This window comes from Leopardus geoffroyi, chromosome D2, assembly GCF_018350155.1.
Source record: "Leopardus geoffroyi isolate Oge1 chromosome D2, O.geoffroyi_Oge1_pat1.0, whole genome shotgun sequence".
NCBI lineage: Eukaryota > Metazoa > Chordata > Mammalia > Carnivora > Felidae > Leopardus > Leopardus geoffroyi.
In genome coordinates this window covers 87,939,768-87,960,226 of record NC_059334.1, presented here as the reverse complement: position 1 = coordinate 87,960,226, position 20,459 = coordinate 87,939,768, and the positions used below count along the sequence as shown (strand labels likewise).

Genomic DNA, 20,459 nt, shown 5'->3' with positions numbered 1-20,459 from the left:
ACAATGCTTAGGGAAAAGTCCTCCGCGGGCGGCCGGAGACGCGTGCGCTGAGAGCCAGAAATGTTGCCAACAGAAATCACGCGGACCCCAATAGAGGGACAGATGTCCTGTGTCACTGCGTGGATGCTGTGAATGTTAACGTGCCATGCTCTTTCTCTTTCCACGCCAGGCAGCTTCCATCAAAACTTGAGTGGCCGTGTGTGCGGAACCGATACAAGTATCCATGGGCGGGGGACCCTGAGTAGCCAGACCAATCTTGACACACAAGATCCGTCTGTCCTCTCTGCCCCTGGAACCGGCCCTAACGGGAGGGCGGCGAGCCTGACCCCCGGAGCGGGGGCCTCAGTGGGGACTGTCCCCTCTGCTGAGTGGGGATCACCCCCGGGGCTCAGGCAGGAAGGAGAATCGGCCTGAGGTGTCTTCCACTCCAGCGTCGTTTAAATTTTCTGTGGCTGTGGTTTCCTCGAGATCTCCAAATGGGCTTGGTTTTCCCCAAGGCTGAGCAGAGGGGCCTGTGGAGCAAGCAGGCAGACCCCAGTGCGGGCGCTCAGGCCCCACAGACGGACTCCCCTGGGGCAGACCCCTTGGCGGCATCTCTGTGGCCGACTGGCCGCGGGGCCAACGTAAGAAAGTAGACACTCGGCCCCTTGTTTCTCAAAAAGCTGTGTGCTCTGAGTTCACACAGAAGGTTTGAACCCACAACTGTTTTCTTTTTACTTCTCATCGGAAAACTTCAGAGGGAGGACACAGGGGCCCCCGTCTGCAGACCGCAGCACCAGCTCTGGTCGCTGCCCGCGCTGCCCGGGCCTCGCCAAGGGTCAGCAGGACGTGACGTGATGCTCTGCTCAGCATTCAGCATACGGTGTGGCCCGGGGTCCCTTCCCTCCCCAGAAGACTCCAGAACTACATTTGTGCTGACGTGGGCGCACACAGGCTACTTTGCGGCGCTGGGCATGGGGTCAGGGGCCAGATAAAAGGATGCCTCCCGGGGGCCAGCAGGAAGAGCCATCGCTGGTAAGAATGGCCCCGGCTGGTGTTGGGCCCGCAGGGTGAGCGTGGATGGCAAGTCGAGGGGCCTCTGGGAGGAAAAGACTTTGGCCCCCAGCTTCTGGGGTCCCCACCACGAGCCCCAGGCCAGGCGTGGCCCGAATAGGCAGCGGGGGAGGGCGGGCCCTCCGCAGAGCCCAGGGTCAACGTCTCCACCCTCCTGAGTCTGAACCTGACAGAGGTCAGTCCCCTAGGGAGCTGTTGGGACCACATCGCCATGTCCCCCCGCCCCCCCAGTGTCCAGCTTTTTGCACCAAAGAAGGGGGCGTGGGGGAGAGGTGCTGGCGGTGTCTAGGCAACAACAAAAGGAGTAAGTATCTCAGAGTTATCTGTGTCTGTGACACGGCCAGTTCAGTGCATAGCCACCGAGCCCAGACCCCTCTAGACCCGGGTGCTCTGAGACCCTCGAGCTCACGGCCCATGGAACCCACGAGCCCACAGACCCCCACGACCCCAGGTTCCCTGCGTCCACGGCCCACAGAGAACAGGCCCACCCAGCCCACAGCGCCACAAGACCCCAGGCCCCTGGAGCCCACGGCCCATGGAGCACAGGCCCATGAGCCACAGACCCGTTGCTCCTGGAAGCCCCTGGGAGTCTGGCTCAGTCACACGCGTTCTGAGGCTGTCGGAGAGACAAGGGCCAGAATGCTCCGTGGCCTCCATCTCATTCTTCAAAAAGCCAGGCAGCGTTTCAATCAATTATAGGCCAGGAAATTCATTTTGAGAGTGATTTTTAAACCCTGGGGACCTGGGGCCTCCCCGGCAGGAGAAACGAGGCCCTGAAGTCCTGCCTTCTGGCCCCTGCCCACAGCAGAAGCACCAGCTGCGTGGTCAGGGGTCTGCTAGCTTCCGAAAATCAGACGGTGTCGGAAAACCTCTGGGGGAGGTCACCTTGCTTATTAAACGATGAGGCATTGTTTTACCTGCCTCAAAACGAGTTCTTCTGACGGTTTTTAGGCGCACAGAGGTACTCCCAGGTGGCCCTTCAAATTTGGACCCGGACAGAGCTCAGCCCGAGGGGCTGGGTGTCCATGGCCCTGGGACCAGGCCACAACCTCCCAGGGACATCCGCTGCCCCGCACAGGGACCACCTGTCCACCCTGAACCTTCCCAGCTTGTCCAAGTAACAGTCCACTGGCTGGAGCAGGGGCCCCTCTCCAGACCCATCTGCCACCAGCCTTGAAAGGCCCAGGCCACGGGGTCACCTTGGGGCCGGCGGCCGAGCCACCTGGGTCTCTCCCAGCTAACGAGCAGGTACCCTGGCTCACTGAGGCTCGTCAGTGAACTGTTGCCGAGGCCGGAGCACTGACCCATCACCCAGGGCCGTCTCCGCTGTGGCCCCAGGGGCGCGGAGCTCTCTGGCACAGAGGCGCGCCCAGCCGCCAGGGGGACACATCGGCCCCCAGAGCCGCCGATCTGGCTCCAGCTCTACCCCAGCACCCCGACATCCCTCCCGGGCACCCCACCCTGCCCCCAGCACCCGCCCCGGCCCTGGCCACCTGTGCAGACCGGGTTGTCCCCGGACCCCGTTTCCCTGTGAGCCGGTGTGCCGAGACCCCCGGAAGGTAGACCAGGTGGCCAGGCGCGTGTGCTCGGTACCTGAGCAGGGGCTGCCTGGGGCAGGGCGGGGCCTTCTTGGTCACCTGCTTGTAGATGTTCCTGGCGGTCACCCCGATCCACAGCATGGTGGCCAGCGTGGAGTAGTGCAGCAGGATGCCCACCTGCGGGGAGAGGCCGGTCAGCAGCGCCTCCGAGGGCCGCCCCCCAGCGTGCTGCCCCGGAGACCGTGTGCCCCCCGAGGCCTGGGTCTGAGCCCTCCTGCTCCCTTCGCGTCCTCAGGATTCAGCTTGATAGTGACAGGGGATGAGCCCCGCAGGAGGGCACGTGGGGGTCTCACTCAGCGTCGATGACCCCTTCACAGGGAGTTGCCCGGGCCTCCAGGACTCTGGAGCTGGCTAGATTTGTGTCCTGAGGGGACATGGGGCCGGGGGCCCCCGGGCCCGCACACACGGTACCTCTAGGGAGGTCCGCGAGAGGCTGGCCCCATAGGTGCCCCTCCGTGCGTGCACAGTGCCCGCCAACGTGCCCATGGTCAGCCTGGCCCAGACGCGGGGACCCGAGGGCTCCAGGGAGGACGTCCTCTGGGCTGGGCCCCACACGGGTGCCACCAGTTGAGGGGCGGGCGGCCCTGCAGCAGGGGTCTCCCCACGAAGCTGGTGCCGGGGTTGCGTGTGACATAAAGCACCTCCAGGATCAGCCGCTGACGTCCGCTCCCACAGGCGCGGCTGCTGGTTGCTGTGGGAGCTGCTGGCCGAGCTTTTACCCCTCCCCCAGCACTTACTGTGTTAGCTAATCATGCTCCTCTGTCTCCACCTGCTTCTAGAAAACGAGGTTACCTACGAAGCAAGAACCTGACATTTCACGATGACAAGTAAATCATAGCTGTGATCGGAAAGGTGATTCTCTGAATAAAGCTAACATTGCATTATAATGATTTATTGAATCCGGAATTCAAGTTTCACTTATTAGAAAACCTCAAATAACCAAGGGGAACGGGATGGGTGGGGTGGGAGCCCCGGAGCTGTTTGTGGTTTCAGGGGCCTCCCTGCACACGCCTGGTGAGTGCCGCCTTTGCTGCAGCCTTTTCCGCGGCCTTTTCCACAGCCTGGCCTGGGCCTCCTGTGGGGGCCCGTGTGCCGGACCTCACCCCAGCCTGGGAACCGGGGGGCAGGCACTCTGCACCTGAACCAGGAGGAAGGAAGGGGCGTGTCCGTCTGGCCCTCAACTGAAGGATCGCGGGCTGTTGAGGGGACAGCAGCGTGGCCGTCACTGCAGGTGACCGGAAACAGACGCCGAGTCCACAGAGAAGCCCCAGGGTCAGCAGGGGGTGGGAAGAGCCGGCTACGCTCCCGATGGGCTGCTCTGAGCCTCGCCCGCCGGGGGGGTTGCAGCCTCCGCCTCCCGGACGCCACTTTGGGCCGGACACGTGGAGAGGTCATAGGACCCCCCACCTCGGCTCGCACACCCGGCTGCCGCCAGGGCCGGCAGGCTGCCCCACTCTCAGCCCCAACCCGGCGCTGACGCACATCATCATGTGGGGCCACTGGCGGCCGGCCGTTTGGGTTCGCGATGTCACTTAGGACTTTAATGAGGTGCCCGGTCATCTTCTTGTTGCCATAGCAACCGTCTGTTCTCCAGCCGACCAAGTTTCGGGCCACAGAGCACAAGTGTGAGCCACACCTGGATAGGGAAGGCTGGCGGGGGCGTCCCGTGTTCAGGTGCCAGGGTGGTCGCCAGCTTGTCCCCTGTCAGCGTGGGGACAGGCCTGGCTGCCCCCTGGAGGAAAACCACATTTACCGTGAATTGGCTTGTGGAGATGTGGAGGCTAAGAAGTGTGAGACCCGTGGCTCGTGGTGGGCAGGCTGGAGGCCCAGGAGACCCGACTGTGTGGCTCCCGCCAAGACCGATGTCCCAGCCTGGACAGGCACAGAGAGAGTCCCCCCTTCCTCTGTCATCGTCCCCAGGCCCCTGGTGGAGAGGATGAGCCCCATGATGGGGAGGGCACCTGCCTGAGCCGGCCCACCGGTTCCAGCGCTGACCGCATCCACACCGCACGGACGCGCCCAGAATGACGTCGGCCAAATGTCGGCCCCGTGATCAGTCAAATCGCCACATTAAAGCTAACTGTCCCGGCTTCTGACGCTGTGGTCTCCCAGCTGTGCCTCGTCAGGCCTGCCTCCTCTCCAGGGGGCAGAGGACAGGGTGTCTATGCTGGGTTACCCTCCACAACAGTAGCGACGCTTCTGTCTTCGTCTGCAAGGCACAGGCCCGACTTAGAGAAATGTCGGGGGAGTCACTTCCAGAATGCCACCTGGAGGGCTCGCTGGGGTTGCAGCCCCGTCCCCTCACCTGGGCCCCAGCTCTGTCCAGAGAACAGAGGTCACTGTTCTCTCTCGTGCACATGGTGCTCTCTGTCCCTCTTCCCCTGCCGGAAAGCTGGGCAGTGCAGCCGGAGTTAGCACGGCTCTGCTCGAAATTCGCGAATGAATGACCGAAGGTATCACGGCCCCGCTCCCGGGGACACGTAGTCTGGAGGTCAGGGTGGGATCTACTCCAGAGCTCACAGGCTGGCTTCCCCCGACGGGGTTCCTGCGGATGGCCACCACAGGAGAATCAACTGTTTCTCACACTACCGTCATCACCTCTGCAGACCTTGCCTCTCCGGACCCGTCCAGACCCGGAGCGCTCCCCGGCCTGCCACGCTCCTAGGGTGTCCACCTGGCTAACGAGGCCCCTGGCCTCCAGGAACCCCCATCCAGGCCGGAGCATGGACACAGTTCCCGGGTTTCGGGAGGGGGTGGGCTCCCCAGGGGCACCGAGGAGCCTGGGGGGAGGGGGTGCTGAAGCCGGCTCCTCGCCGCCAGGGACCCGGCACAAGAGCCCTCGTTGGCCGAGCGCGACATTTCACCGCCCTCGGCGGGCTCCGCTCTTCGGCAGCCACCTCCAGACAGGACACAGATCGGGTTTCCCAGGGTATGTGCTGCGGTTGTCGCCGTGCCTATCCAAAGGCCTAAGGAAGCGTGTCTGCCCCTCAGTGTGGTTTTTAGTTACCCGCTGGCGGCTTTGCTGCTGGGGCTCCAGCGTGGATGGCAGAATCCGGTTCCCGGTGGGGTGCCCGGCCTGGACGGGGATTCGCAGGGAACCGAGCCGGATGTCAGGCTGCCTGGGCCCTGGGACGAGGTGCTGTCTGGTGGCCAGTGCCTGGAGCCGGAGCTCAGCCCGATTCTTCCCCGTGCCACCCCTGCTTGAACAGCCTCTCACCCTCCCGCCCCAGGGTGAGTCGCCTGCCATCTGTGCAGGGGACAGGTCATTTTGTGTGCACAGACTGCCATCGAGGTCGCCACCGGTGCACCTGAGTGTCAGATAATTAGGCCTCAGCAGCTTCCACAGCATCAGTAAATGGTTGTAGGATTCACAGCAACAGAGGCTATAAGGGGAGCGACATGAGCGCCGTGGATGCCAGGCTGAGACCCTCCCGCCACGTGGCCCCGGCAGACACACACCACCAATGACAGAACCGGAAGAGGGGAGTCCTTGGTAAGATGGCTCTTCAGTCCATGGGGCAGCCCCCATCTGGCTCCTGCCTGGGCACTGGAGGTCACTGTCCACTTGGAAGTCACTGTCCACTTGGAGGTCACTGTCCCCTTGGAGGAGACTGTCCCCTTGGAGGAGACTGTCCACCTGGAGGTCACTGTTCACCTGGAGGTCACTGTCCACTTGGAAGTCACTGTCCCCTTGGAGGAGACTGTCCCCTTGGAGGAGACTGTCCACCTGGAGGTCACTGTTCACCTGGAGGTCACTGTCCACTTGGAAGTCACTGTCCCCTTGGAGGAGACTGTCCCCTTGGAGGAGACTGTCCACCTGGAGGTCACTGTTCACCTGGAGGTCACTGTCCACTTGGAAGTCACTGTCCCCTTGGAGGAGACTGTCCCCTTGGAGGAGACTGTCCACCTGGAGGTCACTGTTCACCTGGAGGTCACTGTCCACTTGGAAGTCACTGTCCCCTTGGAGGAGACTGTCCCCTTGGAGGAGACTGTCCACCTGGAAGTAACTGTCCACTTGGAGGTCACTGTCCACTTGGAAGTCACTGTCCACTTAGAGGAGACTGTTCACCTGGTGGTCACTGTCCATCTGGAGGTCACTGCCCACCTGGAGGTCAATGTCCACTTGGAGGAGACGGGCCACCTGGAGGTCACTATCCACCTGCAGCAGACTGTCCACCTGGAGGTCACTCTCCACCTGGAGGAGACTGTCCATCTAGAGGTCACTGTCCCCTTGGAGGTCACTGTCCACTTGGAAGTCACTGTCAACCTGGAGGTCACAGTCCACCTGGAGGTCACTGTCCACTTGGAGGAGACTGTCCACCTGGAGGCCACTGTTCACCTGGAGGTCACTGTTCACCTGTAGGTCACTGTCCACCTAGAGGTCACTGTCCACTTGGAGGTCACTTTCCACCTGGAGGTCACTGTCCTCCTGGAGGTCACTGTCCACTTGGAGGTCACTGCCCACCTGGAGGAAACTGTCCACTTGGAGGAGACTGTGCACCTGGAGGTCACTGTCCACTTGGAGGTCACTGTCCCCTTGGAGGTCACTGTTCACCTGGAGGTCACTGTCCACTTGGAGGTCACTGTCCACCTAGAGGTCACTGTCCACTTGGAGGTCACTTTCCACCTGGAGGTCACTGTCCTCCTGGAGGTCACTGTCCACTTGGAGGTCACTGCCCACCTGGAGGAAACTGTCCACTTGGAGGAGACTGTGCACCTGGAGGTCACTGTCCACTTGGAGGTCACTGTCCCCTTGGAGGTCACTGTTCACCTGGAGGTCACTGTCCACTTGGAGGTCACTGTCCACCTAGAGGTCACTGTCCACTTGGAGGTCACTTTCCACCTGGAGGTCACTGTCCTCCTGGAGGTCACTGTCCACTTGGAGGTCACTGTTCACCTGGAGGTCACTCTTCACCTGGAGGTCACTGTCCACTTGGAGGTCACTGTCCACTTGGAGGTCACTTTCCACCTGGAGGTCACTGTCCTCCTGGAGGTCACTGTCCACTTGGAGGTCACTGTTCACCTGGAGGTCACTCTTCACCTGGAGGTCACTGTCCACTTGGAGGTCACTGCCCACCTGGAGGAAACTGTCCACTTGGAGGAGACTGTGCACCTGGAGGTCACTGTCCACTTGGAGGTCACTGTCCCCTTGGAGGCCACTGTTCACCTGGAGGTCACTGTTCACCTGTAGGTCACTGTCCACCTAGAGGTCACTGTCCACTTGGAGGTCACTTTCCACCTGGAGGTCACTGTCCACTTGGAGGTCACTGTTCACCTGGAGGTCACTCTTCACCTGGAGGTCACTGTCCACTTGGAGGTCACTGTCCACTTGGAGGTCACTGTCCACTTGGAGGTCACTTTCCACCTGGAGGTCACTGTCCTCCTGGAGGTCACTGTCCACTTGGAGGTCACTGTTCACCTGGAGGTCACTCTTCACCTGGAGGTCACTGTCCACTTGGAGGTCACTGCCCACCTGGAGGAAACTGTCCACTTGGAGGAGACTGTGCACCTGGAGGTCACTGTCCACTTGGAGGTCACTGTCCCCTTGGAGGTCACTGTTCACCTGGAGGTCACTGTCCACTTGGAGGTCACTGTCCCCTTGGAGGAGACTGTGCACCTGGAGGTCACTGTCCACTTGGAGGTCACTGTCCCCTTGGAGGTCACTGTTCACCTGGAGGTCACTCTCCACCTGGAGGTCATTGTCCACTTTGGAGGTCACTGTCCACTTGGAGGTCACTGTTCACCTGGAGGTCACTCTTCACCTGGAGGTCACTGTCCACTTGGAGGTCACTGCCCACCTGGAGGAAACTGTCCACTTGGAGGAGACTGTGCACCTGGAGGTCACTGTCCACTTGGAGGTCACTGTCCCCTTGGAGGTCACTGTTCACCTGGAGGTCACTGTCCACTTGGAGGTCACTGTCCCCTTGGAGGAGACTGTGCACCTGGAGGTCACTGTCCACTTGGAGGTCACTGTCCCCTTGGAGGTCACTGTTCACCTGGAGGTCACTCTCCACCTGGAGGTCATTGTCCACTTTGGAGGTCACTGTCCACTTGGAGGAGACTGTCCACCTGGAGGTCAATGTCCACTTGGAGGAGACTGGCCACCTGGAGGTCACTCTCCACCTGCAGCAGACTGGCCACCTGGAGGAGACTGCCTAAAGGTCATTGTCCACCTGCAGGTCACCATCCACCTGGAGGTTAATGTCCACTTGGAGGTCATTGTTCACGTAGAGGTTACCCTGCCCGTGGAGGCCACCGTTCACCTGGAGACCACTGTCCACATCACAGGAAACTCTACCTGGAGATCGCTGTTCATTCTGGAGGTCGCTGTCCACATAGAGGTGACTATCCACCTGGGCCGAGCTGGAGCCAGGAGCAAGGGGTCTGAGCGAGGCTCTGGAGGGCGGAGCCTACAGAGAGACTTGGGTGTGGGGCGCCTGTCCTGGGCCAGGGCCGCACGGAGCGGCAGGAGGAAGCAGGTGCTGCTGGTGGGAAGGCCCCCTCCGAGCTCTGTCAGAACCAAAGGGCGCTTCCCCCCTCTGAAGGAAAAGTCAGGTGAGGCCATGGAGTGGAAAGAAGGCCCTTTGGTGACTTGTTCTCAATGCTGTGATGTTCAGAAGCCCCTATTCTACCTGAGACGGGAGCAGAGCCTCTCGGAGTGAGCTCCATGTGGGGGGCGGGGCCTCTGCGGCCTGGACTCCCCAGCCACCTGCTCTGGTGCCAGAGCATACCTGGGCGGCGGTGGCGGGAGGTGGCAGTTGGCCCCTTCTCTGTGCTCCTGACCTGGCCAGTCTCTGGGAGGCGGGAAGCTCCCGACCCTATTCCTGGGACCAGCACCGTTTGCCGGACAGGAAGCGTCCAGTTCGCATGTGACCAGACGCCTCGGAGCCAGCTGGTCAAGTGAAAAGCAAAGTACTTGACATGATCCAGTGCTGAGCAGAACAGCCAGCCTCACGTGGCAAAAAGGCTGTAATACAGGTGCCCTGCATGCTGAACTACTCCCTCCAGGAGACACATCTGAACAAATACTCGAGTGTTTTTTCATCAACAAGACAATTACCATACATTTCCCTTTTGGTAGGAGCGGTGATAAACACTTTAAATTTTGTAGCAAAATGAGGGTGTGGATGGCACTCACCGCCTGGCACAGGATTGGGTATTTGGTGCGGTTCACGCCGCCGGCAAACACTGTGAAGGTCAGAGCCGCGTGAAAGCAGAAGTTGAGGAGCGTGTGCCGGCCTTTCCGGCTGATCCGGATGGCGCTGTGGGAGACGGAGATGTCCCATCAGGACCCAGCACGCAGAGTGAGGTGCACAGATCAGCCCTCTTCCCAGTTGCCATGCTCCGTCCACGTGGGGACCGAGCTGAAGACCCCCAAGGTGTCACCGAAAGAGGCCGGGGGAGCCCACCCAAAGGACCAGAGGGATGGGCACACACAGGGTGTGTGTGGCACCCTCAGTGCGTGGTTATTGGACGTTTTTGTGTTAAATCGACTTGGAATGCTAGACTGGAGGGTTTTGAGAAATCTCGAACCTGGTCATTGGACAGATGCTAATACTGAAACCTGAGACTCTATGCCTTGTCTGGTCACAGAGCTAGAGGGTGGGCCACACCTGGCCACACCTCCTGATTCCCAGGATGGAGTTCTTCTTCCCTCTCTGAGCAGATGTCTGGTACCTCAAGAAGAGGGCGTGACTGTGACTGACTGGAAGCAAGACCCCTGTAGTCTGTGGCCTAGGACCTTGCCTGTGGCTGTGACCACCTCCATGACTTGGCCTCACCCCAGCTACAGCCTTGGCAGAGATTACTCATCCTATTCTTACAGCTGTAATGGTGGCCACAGTTTCTCCATGGCCTTGGACATGCCCAACCCTCTCTCCATGATCATGGCCTCGGACATGCCCAACCCTCTCCCCATGATCATGGCCTCGGACATGCCCAACCCCCTCCCCATGATCATGGCCTCGGACATGCCCAACCCCCTCCCCATGATCATGGCCTCGGACATGCCCAACCCTCTCCCCATGATCATGGCCTCGGACATGCCCAACCCTCTCCCCATGATCATGGCCTCGGACATGCCCAACCCTCTCCCCATGATCATGGCTTTGGATATGCCCAACACTCTCCCCATGACTGTGGCCTTGGACACACCCAAGCCTCTTCTCATCACTGGTTATGTCCACAGTCTAGGCTTTGCTCATGACTTTGATTATGGCTTGATCCTGACCATGGCAGAGACCCCTCCTCACATTTCACAGTGCATCTTCAAGTGATGCAGACACCCCCAGGTCATTTCCCCTCACAGGCAGAGGTGGCCAGGAAACCAGCTCAGAAGAAAGACAACTAGACGCCCCCCTGCCCCGCCCCAGATTAAAAGGCACAACGCAAAGGTGTGTGAGGGTTCCGCGAGCTATGCTAACTTCTCAAGGCTGTGGGCTCTTGGAGCACCTGAACTGACCCTGGGCCATTGGAGGAGGTACCTATTTCACCCCTTTTGATAAGAACATAGGTGGCCCTGGTGGAGGCCTGGAGTGGAAGGGCATGGCTGTCCCTGAAAACTCGGCGGAGGATTTGGCCACGCCTGCCATGGAAGCAGGTGGTCGGTGAAGTACCTTCCAGGGACTTCTCACTACGTGGGGTGGGGAGGGTCTCGTTTTAGGGTTTGCATTTGAAGGTAGAAGCATGCAGTCTTGGTGCCGAGTGGGGCCTTACTTTTGGTGCACGACGTAAGTGATGACAGAGGCGAGGAGACAGAGCAGCATGACGGCGGTGCAGGCATACACCACGGGGTGCAGGAACTCCCCTGGGTCCTGGGGCAGGGAGAGCACGGTTTTCAAATCCTGGATAGAGCACAGAGCAGAACGAGTGGGCAACGTGGCGAGGAACTGTGCACCTGGCTCCCCCCAGGTCTGGCCTCTCCCCTGAAAGCGGTCGGAGGTGTCTCCTGAGTGGAGTGGAGGTTTGTGACGGGCGCCCGCTTCCTCGGAGCGCGGCCGTCTCCCCAGACCCGCCCGCGCGAGGGTCTGGATGGAGCCGTGCAGATGTCCCGCCTCACACGCATCAAGATTCTGCTTTACGAGATCCCCCAGGAGAATTTTGTGTCAAGCGAGTCCCTGGAGCTGACTCAGGTCGGTGGAGGAAAAGCAGTTGCCGTGATGGGTCGGCAGGGCCCCGAGGCCCTCAGGAGAGCACCCGCCTGGCACGAGATTTACGCGCCGGGACCACGTTCCCAAAACTCCAGCAATAGGAAAAACAGCTGCAAAGCGCATGGTCATGTGGGCGGGTTTGCGAGGCCTGCGCTCCAAGCTCCAAAGCCGGGAGGTTTCTGCCCTGGAGGAGGGGCCCCCAGTGCACAGACCCTCGTCTGCTGTGAGGGCTCCACAGGCTGGGAGTCAGGAGCCCTGGCCTCGTGCATCTTTGCCCTCTGCCCTCTGACCCCCCGAGCAACGCTCCAGACACTTCCTGTGTTGTAACTCGCGGCGTCACAGGGAAACCCTGCTGTGGACTGAGCCAAGTCCCTGGAAGCACAGGCTGACATCCTTGTGCCCCATGTGACTTAGTGGAGGCGGCTGTCACGGAGGTGACGGCCATCACAAGAGGTCATAGGGTGAGGCCTCGTTCGACAGGACCCACGTCCTTATAAGAGGGAGACTAGGACACGACCTGCCCAGAGGAAGGCCGTTTGAGGACACAGCAGGAAGGCAGCCGTCTACACGGCGGGCTATTTCTCATAGCCCTGTGACATCTGATCTTGAACTTCCAGGCCCCAGGACAGAGAGAAAGACAATTCTGTATTTTAACCTGCTCTGTCTGGGGTGCTGGTTGCAGATCCCCTGGCCTCCCAAGGGGTTCTGGAGATGGACCCCCCACTCCTTCCCAGGGCACTGGTTACCCCCTCCCTCCCCCTCCCACTCACCGGGCACTTTAAGGCCCCTCCCCAGCCCAGGGTGCTGGTTGGGTCCCCTCTGCCCCCTTCCCCAGGTCTTGACCCCTCAGCTCATGCTCTGAACCGTGGGCTCTACCAGCATGGCCTTGCTACTTGCCAGGCTTGGGGGGCAGGTGAGGGCAGGTGAGGGCTGTGTCCATGGAGGCTGCCCCGGGGAACCCCGGGGAGACAGTGCTGAGCTGCCCAGCTGTGAGGACAGGCTGTGGTCAGGGTGGGGGGTCAGCAGCCGTGCCCGTGGTGGATGTGCCCACCCTGGGCCATGTCTAGATGCGTGGTCAGCGCAGCGGGAGGCGCCCGGTGCTCCTCCAGGAAGGCGCCCAGCCTGAGTCACGTGGGAAATCGAGAGAAACTCGTCCTTGCAGGGCCCTTGGCCTCGCCATGGCCGGGAAGCTTCTATGTCCAAGAGCTCAACCTGCTTCATTTCCTGGGGGATAATTTCTTGTCGGTCCAGCTGAGATGAAGCCTTGGCCAGCCGGGGGACAGCCAAAGGGCCACCCTGGTGTCCAGCCATGGCCTCTGTCCCCTGATCTGCTCCTGCCGGGGACTTTTCCAAGGAGGTCTCTCTGCTGCCATGACGATAGCAGATGGGATCCTGTCACCAGGGAAAAGGTTCCAAGTGACCTGGACACGACCCAGACTCCTCCCTGTCTGGCCGCTGAGGGATCTAGCTGACTACCAGAGCCGGAAGTAGCACCCCCGGCCCAGCAGATGACCCGATGTAACCGAAGGAGGGGCACTGTGTCACTCGGCAGGCCGTGGGCTGGACACCATGGTGATCCCCTTATGGTCCTGACTGTCCTTCGGCCAGGAAGCCTGAAGGGCAGGTGTGGACGTGCACAGAACACCGAGGACTCCTGTCGGGACGACTGGGGTTTCAGCAGGACCCAGGCTGCACATGTGGCCCCAATTCCCATGAAATTTCGAGCCCAGGAGGAGAGACATCCAAGGAGGCCGGCCTCAAGGTGACAGGGTTCCAGGGCTCTCTTGGGGAAGTGAGGGTCCTGCCTGATGCAGCTGACCAGGCCCCTACCCCCCCACCACCGAGGCTCAGCCCCGGGGGGAGGGTCTCCGGCCTGGGTCCCTGCAGGGCTACCCACCCTGGCCACTAACCCATGGCTAATGGAGGCTTCCTCCTAAGGTACACACATCAGGCAGGCCTCGATGGCTGGGGCGGGCACCTGCTGGGCCCTCCATCCTGCAACACAGAACTTCTGTCCGTGTGAGGACAGGTTTCTGTGACGTGGGACTTAATTGCCTGTTGGTGAAGAAAGAACAGGTGTTTTTTGTTTTTAATTTTTTAATGTTTTTATTTATTTTTGAGAGAGAGAGAGACAGAGCACGAGTGGGGGAGGGGCACAGAGCAAGGGAGACACAGTATCCGAAGCAGCTCGGGGCTTTGAGCTGTCAGCACAGACGCGGGGCTCGAACTCATGAACAGTGAGATCATGGCCTGAGCTGAAGTAGCACACCCAACTGACTCAGCCACCCAGGCCCCCCAAGAGTAAGTGTTTTATAAGAAAGGTGGAGCGGGGCCGGGACGTCACAGCTGAACGGGCCTGCTGGGCTCCTGTTGGTGTCCCGGTCCACTGGAAGCACTCACACACCCGGCATCCCAAGTTCTGGAGCGCTTGCCGTGCGTGATGGTGGGAAGGGTGCGCCCTGTGGCTCCGGAGAGCCCCAAGGGTTTGACACTTGTCACAGGCGGCCAGCGCCAGCTTCCAGCCAATGGAAAATCACTGCAAAAGTCAAGGAAAGCAAGTTTCTGTGGTCAAATCCTGATATCAGATGATCTTCTCACTGTCCATTTCTTCTGAGAGTTGGACGCTGCTGACAGGTGTGGAGCGGGCCCGGGAGGCTCTTCAAAAGTCAGGCCTGATCGCGTCCCAGAGACGTGCCCGGACCCTCATGTGCATAATTAGTTCTTTTCACAAAGACGATGGCTTTTAACCTGGTGTCTAAAAAACACTGGCACTTCTCTTGGAGCCCCCTGGCTGCTGGGACCGGGTTCCTGTGCACATAATGTGAGCAAACCGCCGGCGGAGCCTGACCCAAGCGTGTTTTCTCACCAGTGTGCTTGGCACGCCTCGGGCTGAGGCCTGGGGTGGGCCCACACCTCTGGGGACTCGCAGTCCCATCGTGCCTGTCTTGGGGCTCCGTCACCACTCCCCCAGAGACCCCCGCCTTCCTGCCGTGTTCGCAGCCCTGACTCTTGGTTGGAGGTGGGTGCAGGGATGGTGGGAGAGGAAGGCGAAGTCTGCAGCGACGCCTGGTGCCCTGCGTCCCCGCCCTGCATGTGTGCCCAGGGTTGGAGAAGTGCGTCCGGTGGCCAGGACCCTCATCACAGAGCTTATGTTCGAGCGCATCCTACCCGCCAAGTCTTATCCACACACACTTCATGCTGAGCCAGGGGAAATGAGACCACCGCTCCCGCCACAGGCAAATGCGTCGGGAGGTCAGTTTGAGACACAGCGTGTCCCCATTGCGGCGCCCGGGCCAGCTCACACACGGCCGAGGTCACCCTGCTTCAGGGATGCGCTCCCATCCGAGGGCCTGGCTTTGAGCGAGGCAGCAAGGGAGGCTTCTGATCCCAGAAGAGCTGTGCCAAGTGAGTTGTAGCAGAAACAGAGCCTCACTTCCTTTCGGCTTCTACTTTCTTCCTGCAAGTTAGTGACCAAGGGTGCCTTCTACATTTTTAGAGATGACGCTTAAAAGTCAAAGCAGGGAAGGCAAAAGGGAGACACTATTTTATATTTTAGGGTTCACACGTGCACAGGTTCCTCCCGGAGGGCCCGCGCTGCAAGTGTCCCACGGACAAAATTCTCGTGGTGTGCGGGGCTGACTCCCCGGGACACGTCCCTCCGGGGCCCTTCAGACCAGAACGGACCTCACGCCCGAGAGGCTGGGCTCAGTCCAGACAGCCGCTCCCGCCGCCGTGGCCCCCAGCCCGCCGTCCCTGCTCACTGCTCTGCCTTTCCAAGCTGCGTGGCCATGTCTCTCCTTCTGGGAAACCGAGGCTCCATCGTCCCACGGGCTGGCCTGTGTCCTCCGTGGAGCCTGGAGGCGCAGAGCCCTGGTCTGGGGTTTGCGGGCATTTCCCCTGGTCCTGAGGCTTACCCTCCTTTTATGCTTTATTATTATTTTAGTTGGGTGTGTCTTTTGGTATGTTTTGCAAATAAATCACCTAGATGTTAAGAGAGACAGGAAGGAAGGAGGAGGGAGGTCTTAAGTCAGGGGGCGGCCGCGGGGCGCAGGGAAGGGGGTCTTCTCCCCAGGAGGCGCAGACCCTCCTCGCCGTCCTCTCTGCCTCTGCTCTGTACCGACCGAGACTGATCTCGCTGTTAGCCCCCAACGCCCCTTGTCTGAGTTTTTAACGATCACTGTATCTTATTGGTCCGTCCATGGCAGCGTCCCGGGGGGACGCAGAGGCAAAAGGTAAGTAATTTATTCCTCCCGAGCACAAATTATCCTCACTGGACGTCACATTTGTACAGCTGGTGCGTGTTTCTCTCACACTTTCCCCGTGTGGGAAATATAGCACAGGGACTGCGCCGGTCCCTGCCCCTCAGGCCTCTACGTCCATGGTCTTTTCAGGGGTTTTAATTCCATTGTTGCTTTTTCAAATGTGGGGTGCTGACGTGCAGAAAAGGGGTGTCCTGTGTCTTTGGGACTCCTCTGCTCCAAGCAGAGCTGGGGGCAGGCCTGGCTTCTCACCCTGTCCTGGCTTCCAGCCCCTGCTGGACGTGACAAAGGATAGTCTGATGACACGGCGGTCAGCCCTGAATTCAGGGCGAGTGCGAGCTCCGTGGGGTCCTTGGCAGCCGCTGGCACCTGCCGGGTCTGGGTCATACCAAAGTGAAGCCACCGAAGGGGGGTCTCTGCCTCTCGGGCTCAACATTAGTGAGCGGATGGACCTGTCCTCTGAGGTCCCCTTGATGTCCCAGTGATCAGAGGAGTCCCCACGACGCCTTGTCAGCCACGGGGGGTGTGGCCGGGAAGGCAGAGCTTGTGCAAAATGAACGTGGCCTCCCTCACAGCGACCACGCCGCTCCTCGGGTGAACCACGAGACCCACGCTGTGAAAGGAAACAGGAAGAAAGCGCACAACCTCGGACAACCTCTTACTCCCTTCCAAGATGCCACCGAGCTTTGGGGAGGAAAGTGTGCGGATCACAGAAGGCCACGGGGTGCAAAGCCATGCCCGTGTGGCAGCTGCTCGGACGTGAATACCAACGGGGCCACTGTCCACACCTGCCCCATTTGCTGACAGCCGTGCTGGTGGCCTGTGTCCTGCAGGCCCCACAGGGGAGCGTCCGGGCTGCCTGTGCCTTCACGGTCCCGCCGGCACGCTGACAGCAGACGGGGCGCCTGTCCAGGAGGGAGGACAGAGCCTCAGTGTAACGCAGGCGTCAGCGTGGCCCCCGAAGCGCTTCCGCGAGACTGCGCGTCTTCACGCTCAGGAGCCAGAAAGCGGGTGGCTGGCCTCGGTGTCAGGGAAGCGGACCGCCAGCCCCGGCACACGTCTGGCTGGCAGTGTGAGTGCAACAGTGTGGGCGGGCAGGGGCGGGCCACCCTGCTGGCCACAGCCTCTGGTCTTCCTTGTGCCCTGGGCCCCTGGGGCGAAGCCACGCAGGTGTCCACACTACAGTCTCAGGGACACACGCAGGGAAGCATTTGCAGCAGAGCGGCCCCACGCTGGGCTGGGCTCTCCATTTCTTCTGGAGACTCTCCAGTGTAAACGTTATTTGTTAAGAATCAATGCCCAACGAACTGCGGAGATCCTAGACCCTCCGGGCAAGTGTAACCCGCCAGTTTTCACTGTCCTGGGCTGACCAGTGTCCAGCGTCTGGGACCAGAACACAGTCACTGGGGACTGAAGGCAGAGTATAGACGGGACGCAGAGTGGACATGGGGAGGGTCACACAGCGGTGCTCGGTGCGGTGCTCGGAGAGGCCAGGGAAGCTGCTGCAGGATCCCCCCCCACCCCAGCCTCCTGCAACACCTCTGAGCTCACCCTTTGTCTGCAAATGACAGGTTCCATTTGCAAATAAGGCTCTAACCTGAGGGTGAAAAGCTGGAAAAATGCCAAGGGGGGGCAGCCCTGTTTGGCAAGGCACCCTGGGTCCCCTAAAAAGCTGGGGCCCCGGCCAGGCCGGCGGCCTCCCCAGGAGTGGTGAGCCTGGACGCACAACCTCTAGGCTGCCTGTCACCCTCCCGGCCGGCGAGGCTTGGAGCGGTGGCATGCCCAATGCTGAGTCTTGGCCACAAGCCCGACCTTGTTTGGGCGTCTCGAGCAGAACAGGAAGGAAACGAACAAGTGACTCAGACAGACCCCCCACCCCCCCCATGAAGCAGACAATCGGTGTGCATTTGAGTCATTGCTGGCGTCCGAGCCACGGCTGCTGCCGGCCACGTGTCCTGTGGCCATCGGCATTCCCTGCACGCGCTGGGCCCTCCACCACCGTCCTTCACAAACACACACAATGCATTATTTACCCGGCCACCAGCCTTCCCGGAACGCAAGCCGGCAGCGACCACATCCAGGCTGCACGAGCCTCTGGGACGAGTCCCCTCATGGTCCTGCCCACAGCAGCCGTGCCCCCTTTTCTGGTGACAGAGGCATCCTGCCCCCGTCTGCTCTACGTGCTTCTGAAGCCCACCCACATCTCCCTGCCGTGCAGCTCACTTTCTGATGGGAAGGGGCTGGCGGAGCTGCCCTGGGAGCGCTGCACACGACGGCCTCGGACAGGAGGGGCAGTGACCCCGGCCAGGGGCCAGGGAAGGCCTCCCCGGTCCTGCACCCGAGCCCTGGGGGAGGGACCCAGGGCCGTATCTCCTCCCATGATTAAATGGCTCCACATTGCAGCATGCCTGCCACTAATTAGTATGATCGACGCCGGGCAAGCCCACAGCAGAGCAGCCGGCGGGCAGCCCTGGACACCGGGGCCCGATGCTGCTAACTGGCCACGTGGTAACTCCACGGACAGGGGTGGCCGGGCCCCGCTGCCCGGGGGGCGCGTACTCACCATGAGCCCTGCGAAGCTCCTGCAGCCAGAGTGCGGACGGAGCGGGGTCGCCGCTGAGCCGATTATGTGGCACCCTCCTCCCCGCCGGCCTCCATGGCCGTCCCGAAGGTCAAGGTCCCACACAGTGGCTGTGGGGTCCAGCCCGGGGCCAGGGGCCTCAGGGCGACGGTGGGGCGGGTGAGGGTCACGAGGTTGTCCCCATCTGTGAAGACAGGGCACGGTTAGGGCAGGGCGGAGGGTCCCCGGGGTCTCAGCCAGGCGTCGGCCACCCCCCCCCCCCCCCCCCCCGCCGTGGCCATCCCACCCAGCCAGCCGGTCGGAGCGTCGGGCCGGGGGCTGCGTCGCCAGGGGCACGCGGGGGGCCTGCCGTGTCTGCCGGGCTCTGGCCGGGGGCTCAGGAGCCGCAGGGACCTCGGGCAGCCCTCCCGGAGCACTGCCTTCCCCACGTTGGGAGCCGGCCTCGGCTCGCCGCCCAGCACACGCAGCTCGGCCCCGAAACATGTCTGTCAGCTTAAGTCAGGGAACTGAAGAAGCCTCGACTCGCCGTCCCCACGATCGTCCAGCCCCGGGCCGGCAGACACAGGGGCCGGCGTCGCCCCCCAGACGCGCCATCTCGGTGGTGGCTCCGCGCCTTCCGCGGAACCCAAAGTTATACAGCATCTGCATCCGGAACAGCAGGAGCCGCCCCAGCCCGCTCGGCGCTGATGCCCGAGCAACGGCTGGGGGAGTGGACGCCGTGGCCGGAGGGCTCCGACCCTGCCCGCCGCGCTGCCTCCCTGCCCGGGCCCACCCGCCACGCAGCCCCGGGAAACGCAGCCCAACTTCTCACCTATTCAGGCAGAGGCAGCGGGAGCCCCGGCGCTGCGCCGCGCGGTGCCGACGGGCTGTGGCGAGTTCTCTGTGCCGGGGAGCAGTTTTCCATTCCGAGCTAGCAAGTGGAGTTATCAACAGATTGCAAGACTGCAGCCCGGCCACGGCGCCACGGGCACTGCACCGAGAGAGTGAGTCAGAGCCAGGACCCGCAGACATTCAATGCAATTCTCCGCGGGTGGCTTCCAGAGCTCCGCGTGGGGACCGCCAGCCGCCTCTGCGCCTGCTTCGGAGGGCGGGCGACAGCCGGGCACGGGGACCGGGCCGGGAAGCAGGAGCCGTAACCATGGGGATGGGGGAGGCGCTGATGGCGCTGGGCGGGCTGTGGCCCGGCTCCCTGCGGCAGGGCAGAATGGTTCTTCCCAGCCCCGCCGGCCGCCCGGCACACTGCAGAGCCGATTTAAAGAGACAACCGGCCAGGTTTTGCCTCTGCTTCCAACAGAATCGGACAACTCACATTAAAGCACTTCCCTGAAAGGAGGCGGAAGGAGGACTGGATGATTTCACTTTATTTTTAAAGAAAATCCTTGTCCGTTGAAGGCTCCAGGAACAGAAATGTGAGCAAGAAACCAGAGTTCAGAGGAATTCTCATAGTCCTTGTATTAAAATATTCTCACATCCAAATTGCCTGCCGGTGTGGGTGGGCCGTGGCCTTGCACAGAGAGACCCCCGCCCCCATCCAGGGTCCTGGCCCAGTCCCCCGTCGGGCCGGGTGCTGGGGGGTGGAGGACAGGTGAGACCTGGGGACGCGGGTGGGCTTTGCAGCCAGCACGACCCCTGTGAGGGCTTCTGGCTCTGTGCCCCCAGTCAGGTGCGGCTGGGGGGCCTGGGGACTGTGCTCGGCAGACACGTGTGAGCTTGGGGGAGGCCCACGCTCTTCCCTCCCGGCTGGAAGGTCAGGACACTGGTGCCTGCTCGGGAGAGCCCCCCCAATTCTGGAGGGCCTGGGCCTGGACTCTGGGGCATC

General features: G+C 61.4%; 1 protein-coding gene across 1 annotated transcript in view; it reads right to left on the bottom strand.

Annotated features, from left to right (window-relative positions):
* The window catches only part of ADGRA1 (adhesion G protein-coupled receptor A1), a 34,688-nt gene extending 14,624 nt beyond the window's left edge, over positions 1-20,064 (bottom strand). Inside the window, exons 1-5 of the mRNA XM_045439331.1 lie at positions 19,452-20,064; positions 18,623-18,824; positions 11,367-11,494; positions 9,790-9,913; positions 2,647-2,768 (exon numbers count right to left, since the gene is read on the bottom strand). Of these exons, the coding sequence (XP_045295287.1) occupies positions 2,647-2,768; positions 9,790-9,913; positions 11,367-11,494; positions 18,623-18,824; positions 19,452-19,651 (776 nt within the window). The 5' untranslated portion in view covers positions 19,652-20,064. The remainder of the gene's footprint in view (positions 1-2,646; positions 2,769-9,789; positions 9,914-11,366; positions 11,495-18,622; positions 18,825-19,451) is intronic.
* Positions 20,065-20,459: the final 395 nt, after the last annotated feature.